The 19,369-nt window shown below is 41.8% G+C and overlaps 1 protein-coding gene across 1 annotated transcript; it reads right to left on the reverse strand.

The window, feature by feature from the left end:
* Positions 1-13,587: 13,587 nt before the first annotated feature.
* Positions 13,588-18,654, reverse strand: pim3 (Pim-3 proto-oncogene, serine/threonine kinase). Its single transcript, XM_061251639.1, has 6 exons — positions 17,890-18,654; positions 17,377-17,486; positions 17,190-17,240; positions 16,626-16,989; positions 15,355-15,531; positions 13,588-15,242 (listed from the first exon to the last, which is right to left on the reverse strand). The coding sequence occupies exons 1-6, from the start codon at positions 17,975-17,977 to the stop codon at positions 15,058-15,060; spliced, it is 975 nt and encodes a 324-aa protein (XP_061107623.1). The 5' UTR covers positions 17,978-18,654; the 3' UTR covers positions 13,588-15,057.
* Between the last annotated feature and the right edge of the window lie 715 nt (positions 18,655-19,369).

Below are 19,369 nucleotides of genomic sequence, written 5' to 3' on the forward strand. Positions count from 1 at the left end.
CGCCATTAGTCCTGTTGATCACAGAAAGCACAGAATAAGCTTTTAAACTGTCACGGAAGCATCCTCAGTCATTTCTTAGAGTCATGTTGCCAGCAGTCCAGCCTTGGTCCTGAAGTTTGTTTGAAGTTGCAGTCTTTCAGTCACATGCCTAACAAAGACATGGCCCAAAATATCGCATTCCTCCCATTATTGATATGCTATTATTGACGTTTTATTCTTATTTCATCCATACACATGTGTTTAATTGAAATGTTTGGGCTGCAAATGCCTCAATTATGGGCTCTTAACTCACCGGTCACATGTCCAGGAGAATCCATCACTGCGACCAGCTGCAACACAGTTTCCCTGCCAGATCACTGAAGAACCAAATAGACGTGTACACGCTTCGTGATAATAGGACCCCCCCACATACACCACCACCACCAACACCACATGGTCATACTGAAATGCCCAAACACTGAGTTCACACTGTCCACTGAGTGTAACCCCCCCCCAAATCACAGCTCCGACATTACTCACTGACTCGTCATCATCTGAGTCAGACTGGATATTATTTAATGGGTGAAAAACACACATCACACGTGATAGAGGGAAGGGCCATGGTTCAGCTCTATTAATACCTGCTGCCAGCTAGCTAGTGAGCGAGCATCGCACAGACACGTACCCAGGGATGACGCAGGCACTGGCCAGGCCGACTTAATGCTACGGAAAAACACGGGCACTCAGCCCTTTTCATGTCTTAAATAATTAAGCACTTCTGAGCAGTTCAGCAGGCAAACACATAGAGTGTTATTTTTAGAGTTTGGGAAAGAACATTGAATACTCATGATTCTTTGATTGGTGAGAGATTTTCTGCATAATAGAAGGGCCAGTGGTAACAACAATATTACTAATACTATTTGTACTACTACTACTACTACTACTACTACTACTACTACTAATAATAATAATAATAATAATAATAATAATAATAATAATAATAGCAATAACAGTAATAACAATAATAATATCGTCATCATCATCTTTTTTACCATCTTTCTTATCATCATCACAATCATCATCATCCTCATGTTAGTAACCACTGTTGTAATATTTGCCATCTCAGCAGTAATATTATCCAACTGTATACTCAGTAGTGCAGTGATTTGAGGCCAGGCTTACGGATATATGACCCACACATGAGCCCACAGCCTAGTGTGTGCTGCCAGACTTCCTGTCCGCATGTTTTACTATTCACCATGAGTCTATTTACAGCTGCAGTACTGGACCAGTCCAGTAGGCTTCTGTGTGTACTATTCACCATGAGTCTATTTACAGCTGCAGTACTGGACCGGTCCAGTAGGCTTCTGTGTGTACTATTGACCATGAGTCTATTTACAGCTGCAGTACTGGATACTGGACCAGTCCAGTGGGGTCCTGTGTGTACTATTCACCATGAGTCTATTTACAGCTGCAGTACTGGACCGGTCCAGTAGGCTTCTGTGTGTACAATTCACCATGAGTCTATTTACAGCTGCAGTACTGGACCGGTCCAGTAGGCTTCTATGTGTACTATTCACCATGAGTCTATTTACAGCTGCAGTACTGGACCAGTCCAGTGGGGTCCTGTGTGTACTATTCACCATGAGTCTATTTACAGCTGCAGTACTGGACCAGTCCAGTGGGGTCCTGTGTGTACTATTCACCATGAGTCTATTTACAGCTGCAGCACTGGACCAGTCCAGTAGGCTTCTGTGTGTACTATTCACCATGAGTCTATTTACAGCTGCAGTACTGGACCAGTCCAGTAGGCTTCTGTGTGTACTATTCACCATGAGTCTATTTACAGCTGCAGTACTGGACCACTGTACACCACACAGGTGAAATCTGCCTGGAATAGGCTGCTAAAAAAAGAAAGAAAAGTAGTCTCATTAAGCCTCCAGGCCAGTTGTCAATGTCCAGAACTTCAAAGTGGTTTTCACTTCTCATTGGTGGTTATAAAAGTAAACAGCCGCTAAGTTCTAAAATGGCAACAGAAGACAAAAAAAGAAAAGATTCTGCCTGAATGATTATGCAGCTTAGAAATGCCTAAACAGCTTTAACTTGCAGAAGGAAACACCTTGTCCATTAGAGTTTCCATTTTATCCACAGGCTTGCACACACACACACACACACGCACACTCACTCACAAACGCACGCACACACACACACACACACACACACACACACTCACACACGAATAAACACGTTTATCAAAATGTGACCATTTACAGGCAGTAGCTTGACCAAAGAAAGCTTAGGTGAAACCACCTGGGTTGATAGCACAGGCAAACACATCTGCTTCCCAGTCCTGCTATGACGAGACTCAGTGTACCGGGACACTTTGCCTCACACATGTCTGAGACTGACCTGGGTAAGGACAGGATTAATAATCCTTCCACCTGGCCTGGTCATGGTCATCCCTGAGGATAAGCCACTGACCGTAAAACCACACACAGTATCATCATGTCCCTACATGGTCCACCTCAGGCTGCCATATTATATTAAGCAGGGGTTTAGGTAAGCCCTTGGCCATACACTTGGTTGCCATGCCAGCAGGGCCAAATACCACAGGTTTTTGTTGTCTGGCTGTGTGTAAAAACGTTTTTTCTTACATAAGAAAACGGTTTTTAGTTTTTCTGAGCTTCAGATGGAACACCACTGTATTATATTGACACGTATTATGATTTCTGTGAGGGTGGCTGTTTTATGGAGGGTCTATGACTGCCACACATTCAGGACCACTAGAAAGACAAGGAGCACAAGAGGCAGGGATGACTTCGTTATGACAGCTTTAACCAGTGGGATTAAAGTCATTTTACAGTCATAGGTCTGCTCATTGGAGTGCACGTGGACATACAACAAGATTGCATCTGATGAGTAAGTTATTGACACAAACACCTACAGTATTTTATATGAAACTCAGAGTTGATATCATTTAAAAAATGTTCAACCCTCCCTCATACCAACCTCCACCATCACATCCTGGTTAATTTACAGAGCATCTTTCTACATCAACACCCCATTACGATGACAGTTCTTTACAGCCCGTCTTATTACCACATCATACATTAGAGCAAGGAGGGCACTCTATTTACTACACTTTTGGGTATGTGTTTTGACTGAGCGCAGCTCAGAGAGTGCTCGTTGCCATGGCACCCGATGTACCCCCTTCAGCCAGTGGAAATACGGAGAGAAGCCTGTCCTCGAGGTCAAGAAAACAAGCAGGCCTGGCAGAACGCTGGCAGAGACGGCCGTGTTTTCAGGCCCCGCTCGCTGCGTTTTCCCCTCGAATGCAGGAGATGGACTGATCCTCAGCTGGTCCAGGAACACAGCGCACGTCACTGCTCGTTGAGTAACAGGAGGGGATGGGCTGTTTCATAAGCCCCTGCCAGGAAAGTCCACAGATAACAGGATGTTGGGTGACTGGTGATGGAGGGGGGGGGGTGATTTCTCGTAAGTCAGAATGTTCTGATAGAAATATTGCCACCTTTGTAGGAAATAACAGGTTAGGAACCTTTCTGTCAAGCAAGAACACTTTTGGGTAATCTAGTCACAGAAAATACTATAGTAATGGGGTGGAACCGTGGCTAAGGGGAACAGGTTGTATTGCCAGTCGGCATCAAATAGTATTTTCTGATGACTAAAATGTCAGATATTTGATTATCAATTTCAGTAATAGGCAGATTTTTAGTAATTCCTGCAGTTTTAGTCTTGATTTTTCAGTTTAAAATGCAATATTTTCAGATGGTGTTCTATTTTTGTACATGCTTTTATTAAAAGACTGAACCTTTAATTGAAGGCTGTAAAGGTAACACTGCAGCAAATGACTCCAGAAACCAATTTAATCCCTCCGGTCAGAGCAACTTAACCTACTCTGGCAGAAGTGGCAGAAAGAGAGATACAGAGAAAAAAGCAGGATATTACCTTCAACTGCAGCTCAAGTTGCCTCTTTTATTCTTCATTATTCTCTCTTCATTTCTCACTCTTTCCCTCTTCCTCTCCCCTATCTAGTGTTTTTTTTTTGTATTTTGAGAGCAGGGTAAACAGCTTTTGGACAGTCCAAAAATCTATAAATGAGAGATTTTTAATGGGAAAGTTTCCTATTCCGGCGTTTGTTTTTTGTCCTTGCAAACAGTTGTTAAGGATGCCGGCGAACAAGACTGCAAGTCACTGAATAAAGTAATAAGACGTTATTGACACAAGTAATAAGAAGTGGCAGTGTAAAAATTATTTGAAATGAGGGGCTCTTGTTTCTCACACTCACACACACACTTTGCCATAAGGAGCTGTTGTATGTCACGATTGTTTATTGCAAGCAGCTCTAACCATTTAGTGTTGCCAGCAACTTCCTTTTTCGTGCATGTGCCAATAAACACTCAGTGTGCACTTTTTTATTTTTACACGTTTTACGAGATGCTCTTCTGCATACCACGGTTGTAATGTGTGGTTATTTGCATTATATCACCTTCATGTCTGCTTCGACCAATCTGGCCCTTCTTTTCTGACCTCACTCATTAACAACACATTTTTGTCCACAGAACTGCTGCTCACTGGATGTTTTTTGTTTTTTGTTTTTTTTCTCAGCAAAATCGAGAAACTATTGGACGTGAAAATCCCAGGAGATCAGCAGTTTCTGAAATACTCAAACCACCCTATGTGGCATCAACAAACATTCTGCAGTCACTTAGATAACATTTTTTCCCCATTCTGACATTTGGTCTGAAAAACAGCTGAACCTCTTGACCCCCTTATGCATGCTTTTATGCATTTAGTTGCAGTTTGATATTTGCATTAACAAGTGCGTGTACAAGTCTACCTAATAAAGTGATCACTGGGTGTATTTTCCTAAAATTTTGTGCCATTATAGTGATCATGACATCATTGCATTTGTCGTTGTGACACACAATATTCCTATATATACATTAAAAATATGGGACATTTATATCCAGATTTTATTTGCACATGCAGCCATCAACTAAATTAAACCTAAAAGTAGGAGACTAAAGTAAACTAAACCTAAAAGTAGTAAACTAAAGTAAAGTAAACCTAAAAGCTGGTGAAGCTACTGAGAAGAATGCACATCATGATGTCCCAGAATGATGTGAGAACATTTTGCATCAGCTAAACAGGTCTCAACAAAGAAAAGAAAATTCAGAACAATGACTGTTTATTTCTGAAGAGTAGATCATATTCATGGAACAACCTGTCCTTGTTGTAACCTGAGCGGCCCGAACACAAGTGTGAACTGACAACGGAGGGCATCGTTGTAAGGATACACCACGTACGTAAACAGAGTAGAGTAGAGGAAGTTTGTCTTTCTGGGTTGAAAGTAACTGTCTTTGACAAAGCCATTCATTCATAATCGAGAAACAACAAAAAAAAAACACAAGAAAGTGTTCGAACTGCCAAAATAGGTAACAGGAAGCCAGTTAAAACAATAACAATACCACAGTTTCTGTCAATAACGTAATGGAGACATAAAAAGATTAAAATAGTATGTTTTGAAATCTACTTTGCTGTATAAATAAACTATGTGGCAATAAAATCCAACTAGAACATACCATGGTGTTATTGTCATCGCTGACTTGCCTGCACCATTATCATGCCTCTATTAATGATTTCCACCTGAGCTGAAATACGCAACATTGGATACATTTCCTTACACCTGTAAATAAAATATATGCCATATCATTCATTACTCAAGCCAATCAGTTAATCTGTTTGTTCATTTGGTTCCTTTGTGGAAGAGGGCGTGACTTTGATAACATGATAAACCTACGTAGTAAACCCAATGAGGTCAAATATTTGAATGAATGGGGAAGGCACATGAGAATGCTGTTCCCTTGTTCTCTGGATAGAAAGTGGTTTGTGAAGACAAGTGCACTTCCTGCAGTTGAAACACAGTTACTTCCCATGAACATGGAGTAAGGGTTGGGGGGTCGGGGGGTTGGGGGAGGGCGTTTATCCGTGACTCATTCAGTGTATTACTCTCTCCGATGTTGAAGTGCACATTTTGCCGTGCATTCGACCATGAGCAAGGAAGAAGTTGAAGAGGAAGAATGCTTCTGACCCTCACCCTCCCCTGATCATTCACTCTCCCTACCCCCAACCGAAGCCTTTGGCTCTGCTTTGACCTCCTTACACAGAAACACACTGTTTGTTACTGTATGCACTTTTCTTTTTTTATCAGGTGTGGTTTGAGGTGGAGCAGTTGGTAGGTATGGCTGTATATGTATTGAACAAAAAGTAAAAGCTCTTCTCTTAAACACAGCAAACCCCATTTGCACTTTGAGCAGCTGCACAGCTCAATCACAGTTCATTCAGTACAGCAGCAGCTAAAATGCAAGCTATGCTCTCGTTGAAATGTCAAGACCCATACACGTGCACTCTGTGGCACTGTTGCCTTCAAAGGGATGAATGAGTTTGCACATGCCGGCGAAGTCCTAGCTACTCAAAAACTATGGTTACAAGAGTTTCCCCCGGAAGATTTTTTAAAAATCTCATCAAATTATTCACCATATTATTATTCATACATGACAAGCGTACGGCATTTGCAACAGTATGTTGTAAATATAGGGGAGAGCGGGGCTTATTGTCACACTTTTCATTAATATCTTGGGAGAAATGCATCGCAATGGAATAAATGTCACTTGTGACAACTTGTCCCATCAGTGGCTAAGTTGTCACACTATGTGGGTTGCCAAGTTGGATTTTTCAACAAACAAGAACACAACCAAGTCATCGTTGTGTGTATGCAGGGTTTCATTTCCACCAATTCCGTGGCTAAATGAGTTAACTGGTTGTATACACCAACACTGGTTCACTCGTAGCTCAGATCACAGTAACACGTTTCATATAGGGACCATTAACAGTCTTCAGCTGTCATTCATGTGCTCATCAAGAAATGTAACTAAAATGTCAGATGGCTTAAATGTTAGAGCTAAAACTTACACAGCCCTCTTTGCCCACATGTGCATTACACTCCTTTTGCAGATTCTCCTATCCACAGCAACCCACAGAACTGGCATATTGTCTTTAGGTACAGCATGATAACACAGAAATGGTTATGATAGCATTCTCAATATTAAAGCTAGCAAAAGGGTTAATCTAATACATTTCAGTATGCCCTATTTCAGTTTACAGTATCCCTTTACTTGAAACAGGATGTGAAAATCAACAAAGAGTTGAAGTGTTGAGAAAAGCTAATCATTTTTTGTATTTCTGAAGAACTGCAATTTCACTTCTTGTTTTATGTTTCATAAGTCTATATCTGGAAATAGGTCATTTTCGAGGACCCAGAAATGAAATGACCCGTGCACTTAATTCAAATCGAATAAGAATGAGTATGTGTTGAGTACCATTTTCAATAGCCATGTAAGTACAAGCAGATTATTAAAAAGCTGAAAGCAACATCTGATAATGCATACAATAATTACCTCAAGTGGTACATTTCTTTCTGTAAAGCTGATTTGTTTCTAATGATCTGCATTGGTGGTAGGTTTCATGCTTGAGCTGGCCCATGAATGAAACATTTGCTTTTTTTTTGCTTGAGTTACAACTTATAGCACATTCGCCGAAGGGCACATACACATTCCTTCCACCTACCAGAACACATATAAATGTGAGCATTGTTCATTTCTGCATTATTGGCATATTGCTAGCCTTATAATTACAGCTGTAAATGCTGCAGTTGTAATGTTTCATCCTACTGTTTATATTAATGATGGGTCCTAGAGAAACAGATCGCATTTGTTGGTTAATCAGGCTATAAAAATAGACTGTACATGTGCATATCTGACTAATTTTCCTTTTGTAAACCAATGTATAGCCTTGGTGGATATCAGTAATGCAAGAATGGACAGGGAAATACCTCACGCTTCCATCCCCAAGTACGGCCAGTTAGTTCACAAAATGAAAAACTTGAGGTTTCCGTGCTCTGCTTCAGGCTTGCCTGTATTGTTACAACAGTCAGTGCCCCGTTAAGGTCACCAAGGAACACTGACAGTTGGAAACGACGCCACATTGTATCCGCAATTTAGAGGAAGGAGTGAGGGGAACGTGTTCCTTTCAACTTGTAAGGGAATATCATACACCACTCTTTTTACATAAAAAATCCATTGGATGGCCCTTTCCAGTGCAACCACAAAGCAACACACCAACAGCTGACAGTTATGACTTGGAATGCAAAAGTAGGTAATGATTGTTAAGAAATTATCTACAGCACCTACAGTATGCAGGATGTTGTGTATAGCCAAGCCCTCTGTTGGCATGCCTCTTATTACCAGTCTCAGAATATCCATCCATCCATCCATCTATTATCTTAACCCGCTTATCCTGAACAGGGTCGCAGGGGGGCTGGAGCCTATCCCAGCATACATTGGGCGAAAGGCAGGAATACACCCTGGACAGGTCGCCAGTCCATCGCAGGGCACACACACCATTCACTCACACACTCACACACTCATACACTCATACCTATGGGCAATTTAGACTCTCCAATCAGCCTAACCTGCATGTCTTTGGACTGTGGGAGGAAACCGGAGTACCCGGAGGAAACCCACGCAGACACGGGGAGAACATGCAAACTCTGCACAGAGAGGCCCCGGCCGACAGGGATTCGAACCCAGGACCTCCTTGCTGTGAGGCGGCAGTGCTACCCACTGCGCCATCCGTGCCGCCACACATTCAATATACAAATGATGTAATTAAGATTATTGAGGTAACACGTGTATAGGTGTTCCTGGTGATGAAAAACACCTGTCTGCTTTGGTTTGCATTGTCAGTGTTTGATGTTTGAATGTTTGATCGTTGTGTTCGAACTGCCAGACCATTTCTTCCTGGGGCAGAAACCCAATAAGGAATTTTCCCAACAGACCTGCTGTTTCCTTGTGACCACATCTTCTGATAAGAGTAAATTCCTTGATGGGGAAACTGATGTCTGTGCTTGGGCAATACATGCATTGTGTAGAGATTAGAACCATTACACATACCTGTTATTGTGTGTTGCTATGTTTGTTGGGCAACATGGCAGCTGAAAAGACCTGGACCCAGCAGAGCTGAGTGAGTTATTCCAGCCAAACATTTCCCAACCAGCAGATAGCTCATGTGTAATCGCCCTCTCCGTGCCTCTGTGTACAGTACACACTCAGAATGTCTACTCACACTGTCCAGAACAAGTTCTATCATGGACCTTTCCGTGACGTCATAACAGTTCCCGGAATCCAGGTGTTCTTCTGGCCACATCCAATCCAGGAGGGAGTACAGGGTGGAACCACAAAAGAGTCCTGAAAACAAAGGCTTCATGACCTCAGCTTTCCCTAAAAACATGTGAGCCAGTGTTTCCACTTTCCACTGTTCTCTAATCAATTATTAATTGCATCGTGTTATACGTTTGTGGTTTAATTATGCATGTAAACCTATATGAACTCACATTTTCTTTAGTGCACAAACCATTGCCCCATAGGCGTTCATGCCAACCTGGAACTGAAACGACCAATCTAATTATCTGTGTTGATTTAACAAATTGGCTTTCTACTCACTTCTGTAATGGACCTGTCTGATAGCTACTGACTGCTACACTGGGTGACATTATTGCCCCTCACTTGTGGCCATGAGTTAAATGTCACCCAGAAAGTTGTTTCATAAACATAAACACAAAACATTTTATGAAAATAGTTTAAGGAATGACTAATAGAAATACACATACATTTGGATTTGTCATGCTGGCCCCACATTCCAACAGGCCCCACTGGGATGACACCTGGACCTCCTGACCTAGACCAAGGCACATGTGGACGTTAGACCATGTTCTATAAAGACATTAGCTTGTAATATAGTTCGCCTTTTTTGTTTTTCATTGAAATAAATACCACTATTTCTGTGAATCCTTACCATTCCAAAACAGTAAGTGTGTAATGATGTACATACTGTAGGACACAAGCAAACTGATGGTGAGTAGCAGAAGTTTTGGTTTAAAAGGTCACAGGTTATAGTAAATTTACTGTTGCCAATTGAGTGAGTAATAGCTTAATACAGGGGTCAATAGCATAAGCACTGGTAGTGTGTGTGTGTGGTGCGTGTATGACATAAGAAGCATGCTCCTCTCTCCATTCCCTGGGTCTGGGGGTAGAGTCTGGACCGCCTGCGTACCACCCACTGCCCCATCTGTGCCTGCAGAACTCCCCGACATCCATCTGGCATCCAACACTTTGTCTGTCAAGTTGTCAGCTTTGCCCTGCCAATGGTGAAGACTGCGGTGTTATCATATTGGCCTCACTAACAAGAAATCTCTTCTGATTGGACACTGCAGCCATGTAGTCACAGCTCCCTGCAGTACTAATGAATTAATCATTTCTGCCATCAAAAACTAAAAAACTAGTTTCTTTAATTTTTATTTGTGAATTGAATTTGTAGTTAGCTGGGCCTTGCTGTGATTTCATAGCCAAGCACATTTGCACAATGGTTTGGAAATAATGAAAGGAAAATACCACAGATAAGCTTGTCTATGTGTATATACATACTCCGCTGAAGCAACCCTCAGACTAAGTTAGCTATTATTTCATGTTCAATGTTTAGTTTATAGATAAATGTTACTGACGACTAGAAATGGCGCATTTGTTTTAATGAGACTTGTATGGTAGGAGTGAGACAGAAGGCTTTTTTTACTGAGATGAGTTGGACATTTGCATGTCAAAAGCCTCCAGGCATAAGATGATACGCCATTATCCATGATACACAGGAGAAACAGATGTCACAATCTTGAGTCTGACATTTGACTTGTTGAAATTTTAAACATTTTATTCACCGGATTCAACTTTGTTAACACGCGATGGTGGTAAATTAGCTTGGCTATTCGCGTTCAGTCAACCGTTTAATTTTGCCCCCCTCCTCCATCCACACACACACTCTTTTAGACAATGTCTCTGGAAATTCGGGAATTTGGGGACAAAAGCTGTGAAGGAATGTTGGATGAGATTTATGAGGGGAGGGAGGGGGTGTGTCTACAACAAGACAAGGCATTATATTTGAACAATGTTTCTGCAAGGTGCTGAAACAATACAATTGTTGACAGGAGAATATGTGTCAGTTACAAGGTCATGGCTACAGAGGGAAGGGCCTGTAACCTGCAAAGCAAAACGCTGGTCCTCCTGATCTATTGACCGAGCATCAATACATCTTTAGACATTCAACACTGGCTGGGGTCTCAAACTGAAACCCATGTCTACCAAGTGGCAGGGACCACCAGTGTGAGCCTGGCTTTCCCATTCACCAGTAAACCACACTGCTCCCTTTCTCTGGTCACTGCAGTCTCTGTGACCTGTACTGTCCATATCATTGCTTTTCTCCTGTCAAAAATCATTAGATAAAAGACTCGCGTCACAGCCGAAACAAACTCAGTATTCATAGAAACACCACAGATGTCAGCAGATGAGTAAGAACGTAAATAGAACCACATGTTCTAAATGACCTGCATCAGCAGAGGCAAAAATAGAAGCCCTCATACAGGCCAGCATTGCGTAGACAGTAAGAAAAAGGTCAAACTGAAAGAAAATTATGGAAGGTCACAGGTACAAAGAGAGGTTATTACAAAAAAAATGTATCTTTACTTCTAAGGCAAGTAGTTTGCTAGATAATAATGAATGTGATTTCTAGAGAAAGAGGAGACTGCCAGCTTTGAGTCATCAAAACCCAAGGCCATGATCCATCCATCCATCCATTATCTTAACCCGCTTATCCTGAACAGGGTCGCAGGGGGGCTGGAGCCTATCCCAGCGTACATTGGACGGAAGGCAGGAATACACCCTGGACAGGTCGCCAGTCCATTGCAGGGCACACACACCATTCACTCACACACTCATACCTATGGGCAATTTAGACTCTCCAATCAGCCTAACCTGCATGTCTTTGGACTGTGGGAGGAAACCGGAGTACCCGGAGGAAACCCATGCAGACACAGGGAGAACATGCAAACTCCGCACAGAGAGGCCCTGGCCGACGGGGATTCGAACCCAGGACCTCCTTGCTGTGAGGCGGCAGTGCTACCCACTGCACAAGGCCATGATCATTAACCCAAATTTTTGGAAAAATATCTTGATTGGATGATTATCATATGAAACATTTTCTTTGAAGTCAGTATGTATAGCGTTCCTTTATTTTTCTTGTGGCTCAGGAGGATTCATCTAGACATATCCACTGGAAATCCTTAACACAGTGGTCTTATTTTTGGCCATGTTGCTAGGCAGTATGGGGGAACTTCTCCAATCTTGAATAATCCAAGTGATTGATTGCATGCATAGTACATGCTATATGAGGTGCCCCATGGAACACAAAGACCACCATTTAAACGTACTGTACCCCCAAACATTCCACAGGGGGCAGCACTGCCCCACCACAGGCTTCATGGTCAGTGATGTTGGTTACTGTCATTCAGAAACTTTCCATGACACAAAGTAATGGTACATCCCATACTGAGGTAGACTTCAGCTGGGAGCCAGGTGGCCATCATCAGAGGTCTAACACTGACTGGTCCAGAGCATGGTTGTGAGTTTTATGAATTGTATGAATCATAGAGCAAAATCAAAAGCCTTGGAGTTTCTTGTAGAACAAAATGACTGCTATCGATTATAATTCCATTCGTTCTATAGCACTAGTTTGAATGCGATTATGATTATGAATTACAGAGAACTGGCTAATGAAAGATGTCAAGGTTAAGCACAAGCATACATTATGAGGATGTGCCAGGGAAAGTAAATGTTAATCTGATTCACTCAATTCATTATTTCTGCTCTTACCCTTGATATGATGGGAGGGATATGGATGGATACTTACGTAAATTCACGTAGACACTCTTACGCAGAATCAGATCAATTATCATAGCACTATGATCATGGAGAAATTAGCTCATGCGAGATGGCCATATCTGATAAACGCTAAAATGACATGCAATGCAACAAAGAATAATTGAGCTTGAGGGTGTTTACATATCGGGTGGTCTGTGTGGGAATTACAACCCATTACCCTGCCCTTATAAGGAAACAGAAAACTGTTACGAAAACCAAAAGGTACACCTGGCTGCTCAGCTGTCTCTTGGCCTGCTGTATGTTGCTACATCATTGCATGCAGAAGAAAGCTAACAAAAGGTCAAAAGTTGATTCTAGGCGTGGCACTTTAACATCATATTCATCATTTCATTTCAAATCAAAGGGCCAGATCAACAAATAAATTGTGTCAGAGTCCAAATTCTTATGGACAGAACTGCATGTTCTCAAGTCCACTGAAAGGCATTTGCATCCAACCATCATTTGTCCTGCAATGTTTACACTGGAATGCATGAGATAAGACTTCAGTTCAGACTGTCCTCAAATGGGGCTCAGGGAAAAGTTACTTGAAACATGACTGAAGCATTGAATTGAATTGAGGCACCATGACCTAAGCACTTTCAGGCAATTACACGTGCGTTCCAGGCCTTCGCATGGGCACAAAGCTTAAGGTTATTGACAAAGCAATTTGTTGATCCTATGTTCCGCACACGTGTAATCATTCAGACAAAAGACACCACAAAAATAGTTCTATACAAAAAAGTTTTAATTAAAATTTCTGTATAAAAAAATAGGCTCTCCATCATTGTATTTCACACGGCTAAATTGGAAGAAAAAAAAGAAAAAAAAAGGAAAGAATTACATCTCCAATAGCAGGCTGCAATGCAACTATTACTAGCATACAATTTTTCCCAAAAATTATATATTCCTGTCAAGTATTGAATGAATGGAGACATACATATACAATAATGCAAAATCCCCCCCCCCCCCCAAACAGCATTACTTTACATTTCAGATACAGCCATCTCAGGTGCGACATCACCTTAGATTAGAGGATGAAATTAATTAACATTCGGTTGCTTTCCAATTAAAGTAAACCCTATGCATTTCCTTTTTTTTTCTACTAAAGACATCAGCAGATTCACTATTAGTGTTTTTCCAAATAAAAATAAACAGGAATGCAAACAGCCTTGTGAAGAATGTAGTTCTAAGAATTAATTCTTCCTTAAGCAGATATGAAAATAAATAAATAAATACCCACAGTGTGTGGAATGTCTAAACAAAACAAATAAATACATGGGAAAATTTTTTTACAATATACAATATTTGTAATTTAAAAAATACATAATTGAGTCCATGACTATTGCATTGATTGTGCATTTCACACCCAAGGCCCAGCAGATGCACGCCTCATGAGCTGTGTCAGCAGTGTGTTGGAAAAGACAGGGGTAGGTGTGTGTGGGTATGGGTATGTGTGTGTGTGTGTGTGTGTGTGTGTGTGTGTGTGTCTGTGTGTGTGTCTGTGAGATGGGTGGAGGAGTCATCCTCTTCAGTATTCATTCAGTTAGAGAAACCATACCAGGAGCCCGTTTGGATCACTTCAGTGTTGCTGAAGTGGGAGTGAGCAGCAGCAGTGTGAGTGGGTGTGCGTTTCAAGTAGTCCGCTCTTCAGCAAGCGGCACCCCGCCTCCCCCGTCACGTGACCCAGCGTTAGCTCGTTAACTGCATACAGTGGGCAAGGTGAGTAAGGCCTCGCAAAACCCCCACCCCTACCCCTACCCAACCGCAACGTACAACCATGCACTGGGTAAACCAAAGGATGAAAGCCCCACAAAAGCAGCTTTCAAAAAGGCACTCAAAATCAAAAACGGTAACATTTAAAGTAAAATTGTCCAAGCTCTATGAGAGCAGCCAGCATGTCTGAGTAGGAGGGTTGCCAGATTCAAAAACCAGCCTTGTAGCACTTTCAAAAAAAAAATAAAAAGAAAAATGATTTAATAAATATAAGTGCTGGTAAAAAATAAAAATAAAAAACACCCAAACAGGAAGTGTTCCCCAGGAGGAAACAATAAGTTAAAAAAATAAAAAATAAAAATTATACCAAAAAAAATCCCGACAAAAGGGGAAAGTTCTGGCAGCCCTGGTGTGGTGGGACTGAAGACCCACAGTTCAGGCCCCGACTACACTCCACCCGCTTTCACCTCCAGCACTTGGGGCCTCAAAGACTCTCCTTGCTGGAGGTTGTGCTCGACGTTTCAGTCTCGATGGTCCGCAGATGAATTTTGCACTTTTCTGTTTTTGCGTCGCCTGGTGCGCGCATCCACGGGTGGTCGAAGATCTGCTCAAGTGTGGGTCGGTCGGAAGGCCTCAGAGAGAGGCACCACTTGATCAATAGCTGGCACTCTGGAGAGGAGAGAGAGAGAGAGATCAGAGGTCAGCAAATCCCACAATCCGCACAGAGCAAAGCCGGAGAGAGGGCTAGACTATAACGGGCATTTCATTTCCTGACACGCACCAGCAGACACTATCCTCCTGAAGTACAGCCGGCCCCGAAGGATCTCCTCATCCTGCTCGAAAGGGATGTCTCCACAGACCATGTCGTACAGCAGCACACCTAGCGACCACACTGTTGCAGAGCGCCCGTGGTATCTATGGTAGCGGATCCACTCTGGAGGACTATACACTCTCGTACCTGGAAACAAAATCATAGGCGGGGGGTTAATTACAATGTTTTACACCCAATTAACCTGCCATTTATGTTACCGTCACATTTTTAACAGTTAATACATACATCACATTCTTAGAGACTGCAAAAACAAACATAATCAAAAGGTTATATTTTTCTAACGGAGCCATTTTTGTATTTATACAAAACTGCCGCATTGTATAATGGAGCCCTTGGTCAGCTGACAGAGAAAAAAAAGCCAGTCTGGCTTTCACCCCCTTCCCCCACCCTCTCCTGTCTACGTTGCATGTGCAGCTGACTATGATCCAAAAATAAAGTCAAGGAGAAGACTCAAGGGGAACACCGACTGCACCACTGTATCAGCTGCTAAATTAGGAAAAATGCGATTTTGATACCTGGCTCTTAAATGTGTTTTCCTTTATGTCGCAACACTCCTCGCTGTTCAAACAAAGCCCCCTTCTACCCCCCACCCCCGAGAGAATTAAAGCTTCACCCCCGCCCCAAGGGCATGAGTATCTTGGATACCAAACAAAAACAGGAATCCGTGACGTTGGAATCACGTGGGCTGCCTGCTCAGGTTTCACAACAAACAGCTGTTACGTGGCAGCTGATCGCACTCCATAAACCATTTTAAATGTAAAATTTCATGAGAAATCAATTGCATGTTTTTGCACTAAGGTAAAACGACAAGCTTAGTGTATCCACTGAGATGTGAGGTGGTGTTTTCACTGAAACTAAAGAAAATACGACCATAACACGCTCCACAAATAAATAAAAAAAAACCTTTAAACTAGAGAAGCACCATTAGTATTGAGGATTGAGACCCCCAGGGAACCCCTTTTATTAAATACCACTTAAATTTCCTGCGTCACAACTTCGTGCTTCCCTCTGATACTAAAGGGGATGGTTACTGAACACCCAACATTCTGGGAAACCTCAATTTCTTTGTAAAAATAGTACCATGAATAGAAATACAATGCTTTTTTCTATTGCCTACGTATCCCCCCCCCCCAATCAGCGTGTATCGCGCAACAAATGTGCATCAGCTTCATATAAACGTGAACATTTAAAATGCCAAAGCAGAATATAAAGATGCGTACCGTCGAAATCAGTGTATACAGTGTCCTTGAGAATCGCCCCCGAACCAAAGTCAATAAGCTTGAGGTCTCCGGTGCGCAAGTCCACCAGTAGATTTTCGTCTTTGATGTCTCTATGCACCACCCCGCAATTGTAGCAGTGTCGGACGGCTTCCAGGACTTGTCGGAAAAAACCCCTCGCCGTCTCTTCATCCAAGGCACCCTTCTCGGTAATAAAGTCAAACAGATCCTTGACCAGCTCGGGTCTTTCCATTACGATCAGCCAACCGTCCGGTCTCTCATACCAATCCAGTAGCTTTATAACTCCACGAAAATTGGAGCCCACTTTCTTCATCAAGAGGATCTCCAAAGGCACCATCGCACCATTCTGAAATAATGAAATTGGACATTTTTAGCGAACGTAGTAGGTGGGTAACATTAGTGAGTCAGCTATGTTTTTTATTTTTGTTAATGGAATGCATCACACAAAGTAACTAGCAATCAAATCGCATGCAATGTTGAATCATACGAAAAATACCGCACATAATCGATCAATTATGCCAGCTTGACATGCTAGCTGCTACTTACTATCGAACCCCACTCTGTGACTCGGTCCTTCGCCACATGTTTAACGGCGACCTGTAAATACAAAAATATATATATCGTTAAATGCTGCACATCATCCAAAAACAATGAAATGCAAGTGGCTATTGAACGCCACGTGCATACCGAGAGTCATTAAAAATAAATAAATTACAAAAGTTCACACCCTTACCGGCAAGGCGTCTGAAATCCGACAACCGGAGTAGACAGTCCCAAATCCACCGCTCCCAAGTACGGATCCCACCTGGTAGACCTTATCAAATGGCTCCCTCTCAACTTTAACTGAGAATTGAAACAAATGTAATCGTTGGTTAAGTGACTTAAACCATCTAAGTTACCTTATTTGCCAACAGAACCGTACAATTATTCAATGATAATAACATTACAAACTAGCCTAATTTAGTTAGCAACTAAGTAGTAACAAATTACTCCAGAAATAAGGTTAACGTTAAAGCAGAGATAGAAAATGCGGCAACAAATTCCACGGTCGATACAAATAGATCTCACCGCGTGTTAGGAGACATTCCGCAAGCACTCGTTATCCAGTGTTAGCTAGTTATCGTGGAAAAAATATTCGCATATTCTAAATCAAAATATGTGTTCTTAATATATGTAGTATAGATAAAGCGTTAACTTTGTGCAATGCAGCTAGGCAGATTTGAATAGCTGTGGAAAAATGTCATACCTGGTTGAAGCTGTAATTTCACCGGCAAGTGATCCATGCTGGTTGGACTGCAAATATGAGAGAAGGAACCAAACTTGGACAGCAACATATTAGCTAAAACGTCTGTAAAACAAATCCCACGGCCAGCTGCAACAACGAAGTCCTGTGATCAGAGGTCAGTGAAAGAAAATTAGATCCAGATTATGAACAGCAGTCGCTCTCGTAGATAACGGTCTAGTTAGCTCGCTAACTAGACAGATCCCGATCCCTAACTCCGTCGCAAGGCTGAGTCGTCGGTATGCTGTACTTGAAAGAGTCCGACCAGAATAATGCCGGGAAAAAGGCAAGAAAAAAAAAACTGAATTTTTGATCAGATAGTTCAGGCGCTGAAAATGCAAATCCCAACTCGTGTAGTATTATGCTAGAAAGAAGGCAGTTCGCGTGCGCACAATAAATGTAGCTACGCTAATGCCCTAAATTACCGTTCCATTTACCATAACACTGTGCTTCTCCCACTCGCTTGTACTCTGTATTTGAGAGAGGTCGCCCCTACTTCTTTAACGCCAATATTTTGACGCGCGGAAGAGCTGGTATATCCCTCCGCACGGCAAACTCACCGTAACCTCAATCAGAAATGAATTAATTTGAAAATCAGAATTGAAAAAATGTATTACAAAAATCAGAAACACGTTAAATGTAACTAAATGTCAAAATACATTTAAATCTAATTTAAATTATAATATTATTATAGCGAATATGCGCACTACTTTAACATAGTACGAGACGCCCCAGGATTTCTGTCTGAGGGCTTTGCATTGCGTTTCATTTGCGAAACAGAGTAGGTTACTAATTTGCATTGGGTGTACGATACGAGCCAATGAAATGGGAACTAGAAAAGACCATTTTTTTTATCCCTTTCGGACCAATGGGAAAACATATATTAACATGGGGGCGGGGGGTGTTTGAGTGCACGTGGCGGGAATTCCGAGTCGCGCTTTTCCCTCCTTCTCCCTCCTTCTCCCTCCCCCCCGTTTCTTCTGCAGTTCTCTGCAGATGTCTGTATGGAGAAGCACCGCATGGGAAAATTGTCGTGCCGTGCAGGCTCCATCAGAAAAAAGGGGGAAAGCGTGGTAAAATACTTTGGGCAATGGAATTTCCCCTTTTAAATAACGTAAATTTAGATAATAGAGAAGCATTTGCATGGCGAAGTCATTTAAAAAAAGTCAAACGCTTAGTTAGATTAATTTTCAAAAGCCATGACCACCAGTCACTACTTTACTAGATTCTAAGGTTTCCTTAGTATTGTAAATACTGTAAAATTTAGCACTATATTTTGGAACTACCAAACCTTGCCTGTAGAGGGGGCTAAGTTGGTTATTGAGTTTTATGTTGCTTTTATTACACTCACAAATATAAATATGACTTGAATTTATTTAGTTTGTTTTGTACAAAACAATTATGGAAATTATGTAAAAGAAATAGAATGCATAGATGAAGAGCA

Source organism: Conger conger, chromosome 8 (genome assembly GCF_963514075.1).
Source record: "Conger conger chromosome 8, fConCon1.1, whole genome shotgun sequence".
NCBI lineage: Eukaryota > Metazoa > Chordata > Actinopteri > Anguilliformes > Congridae > Conger > Conger conger.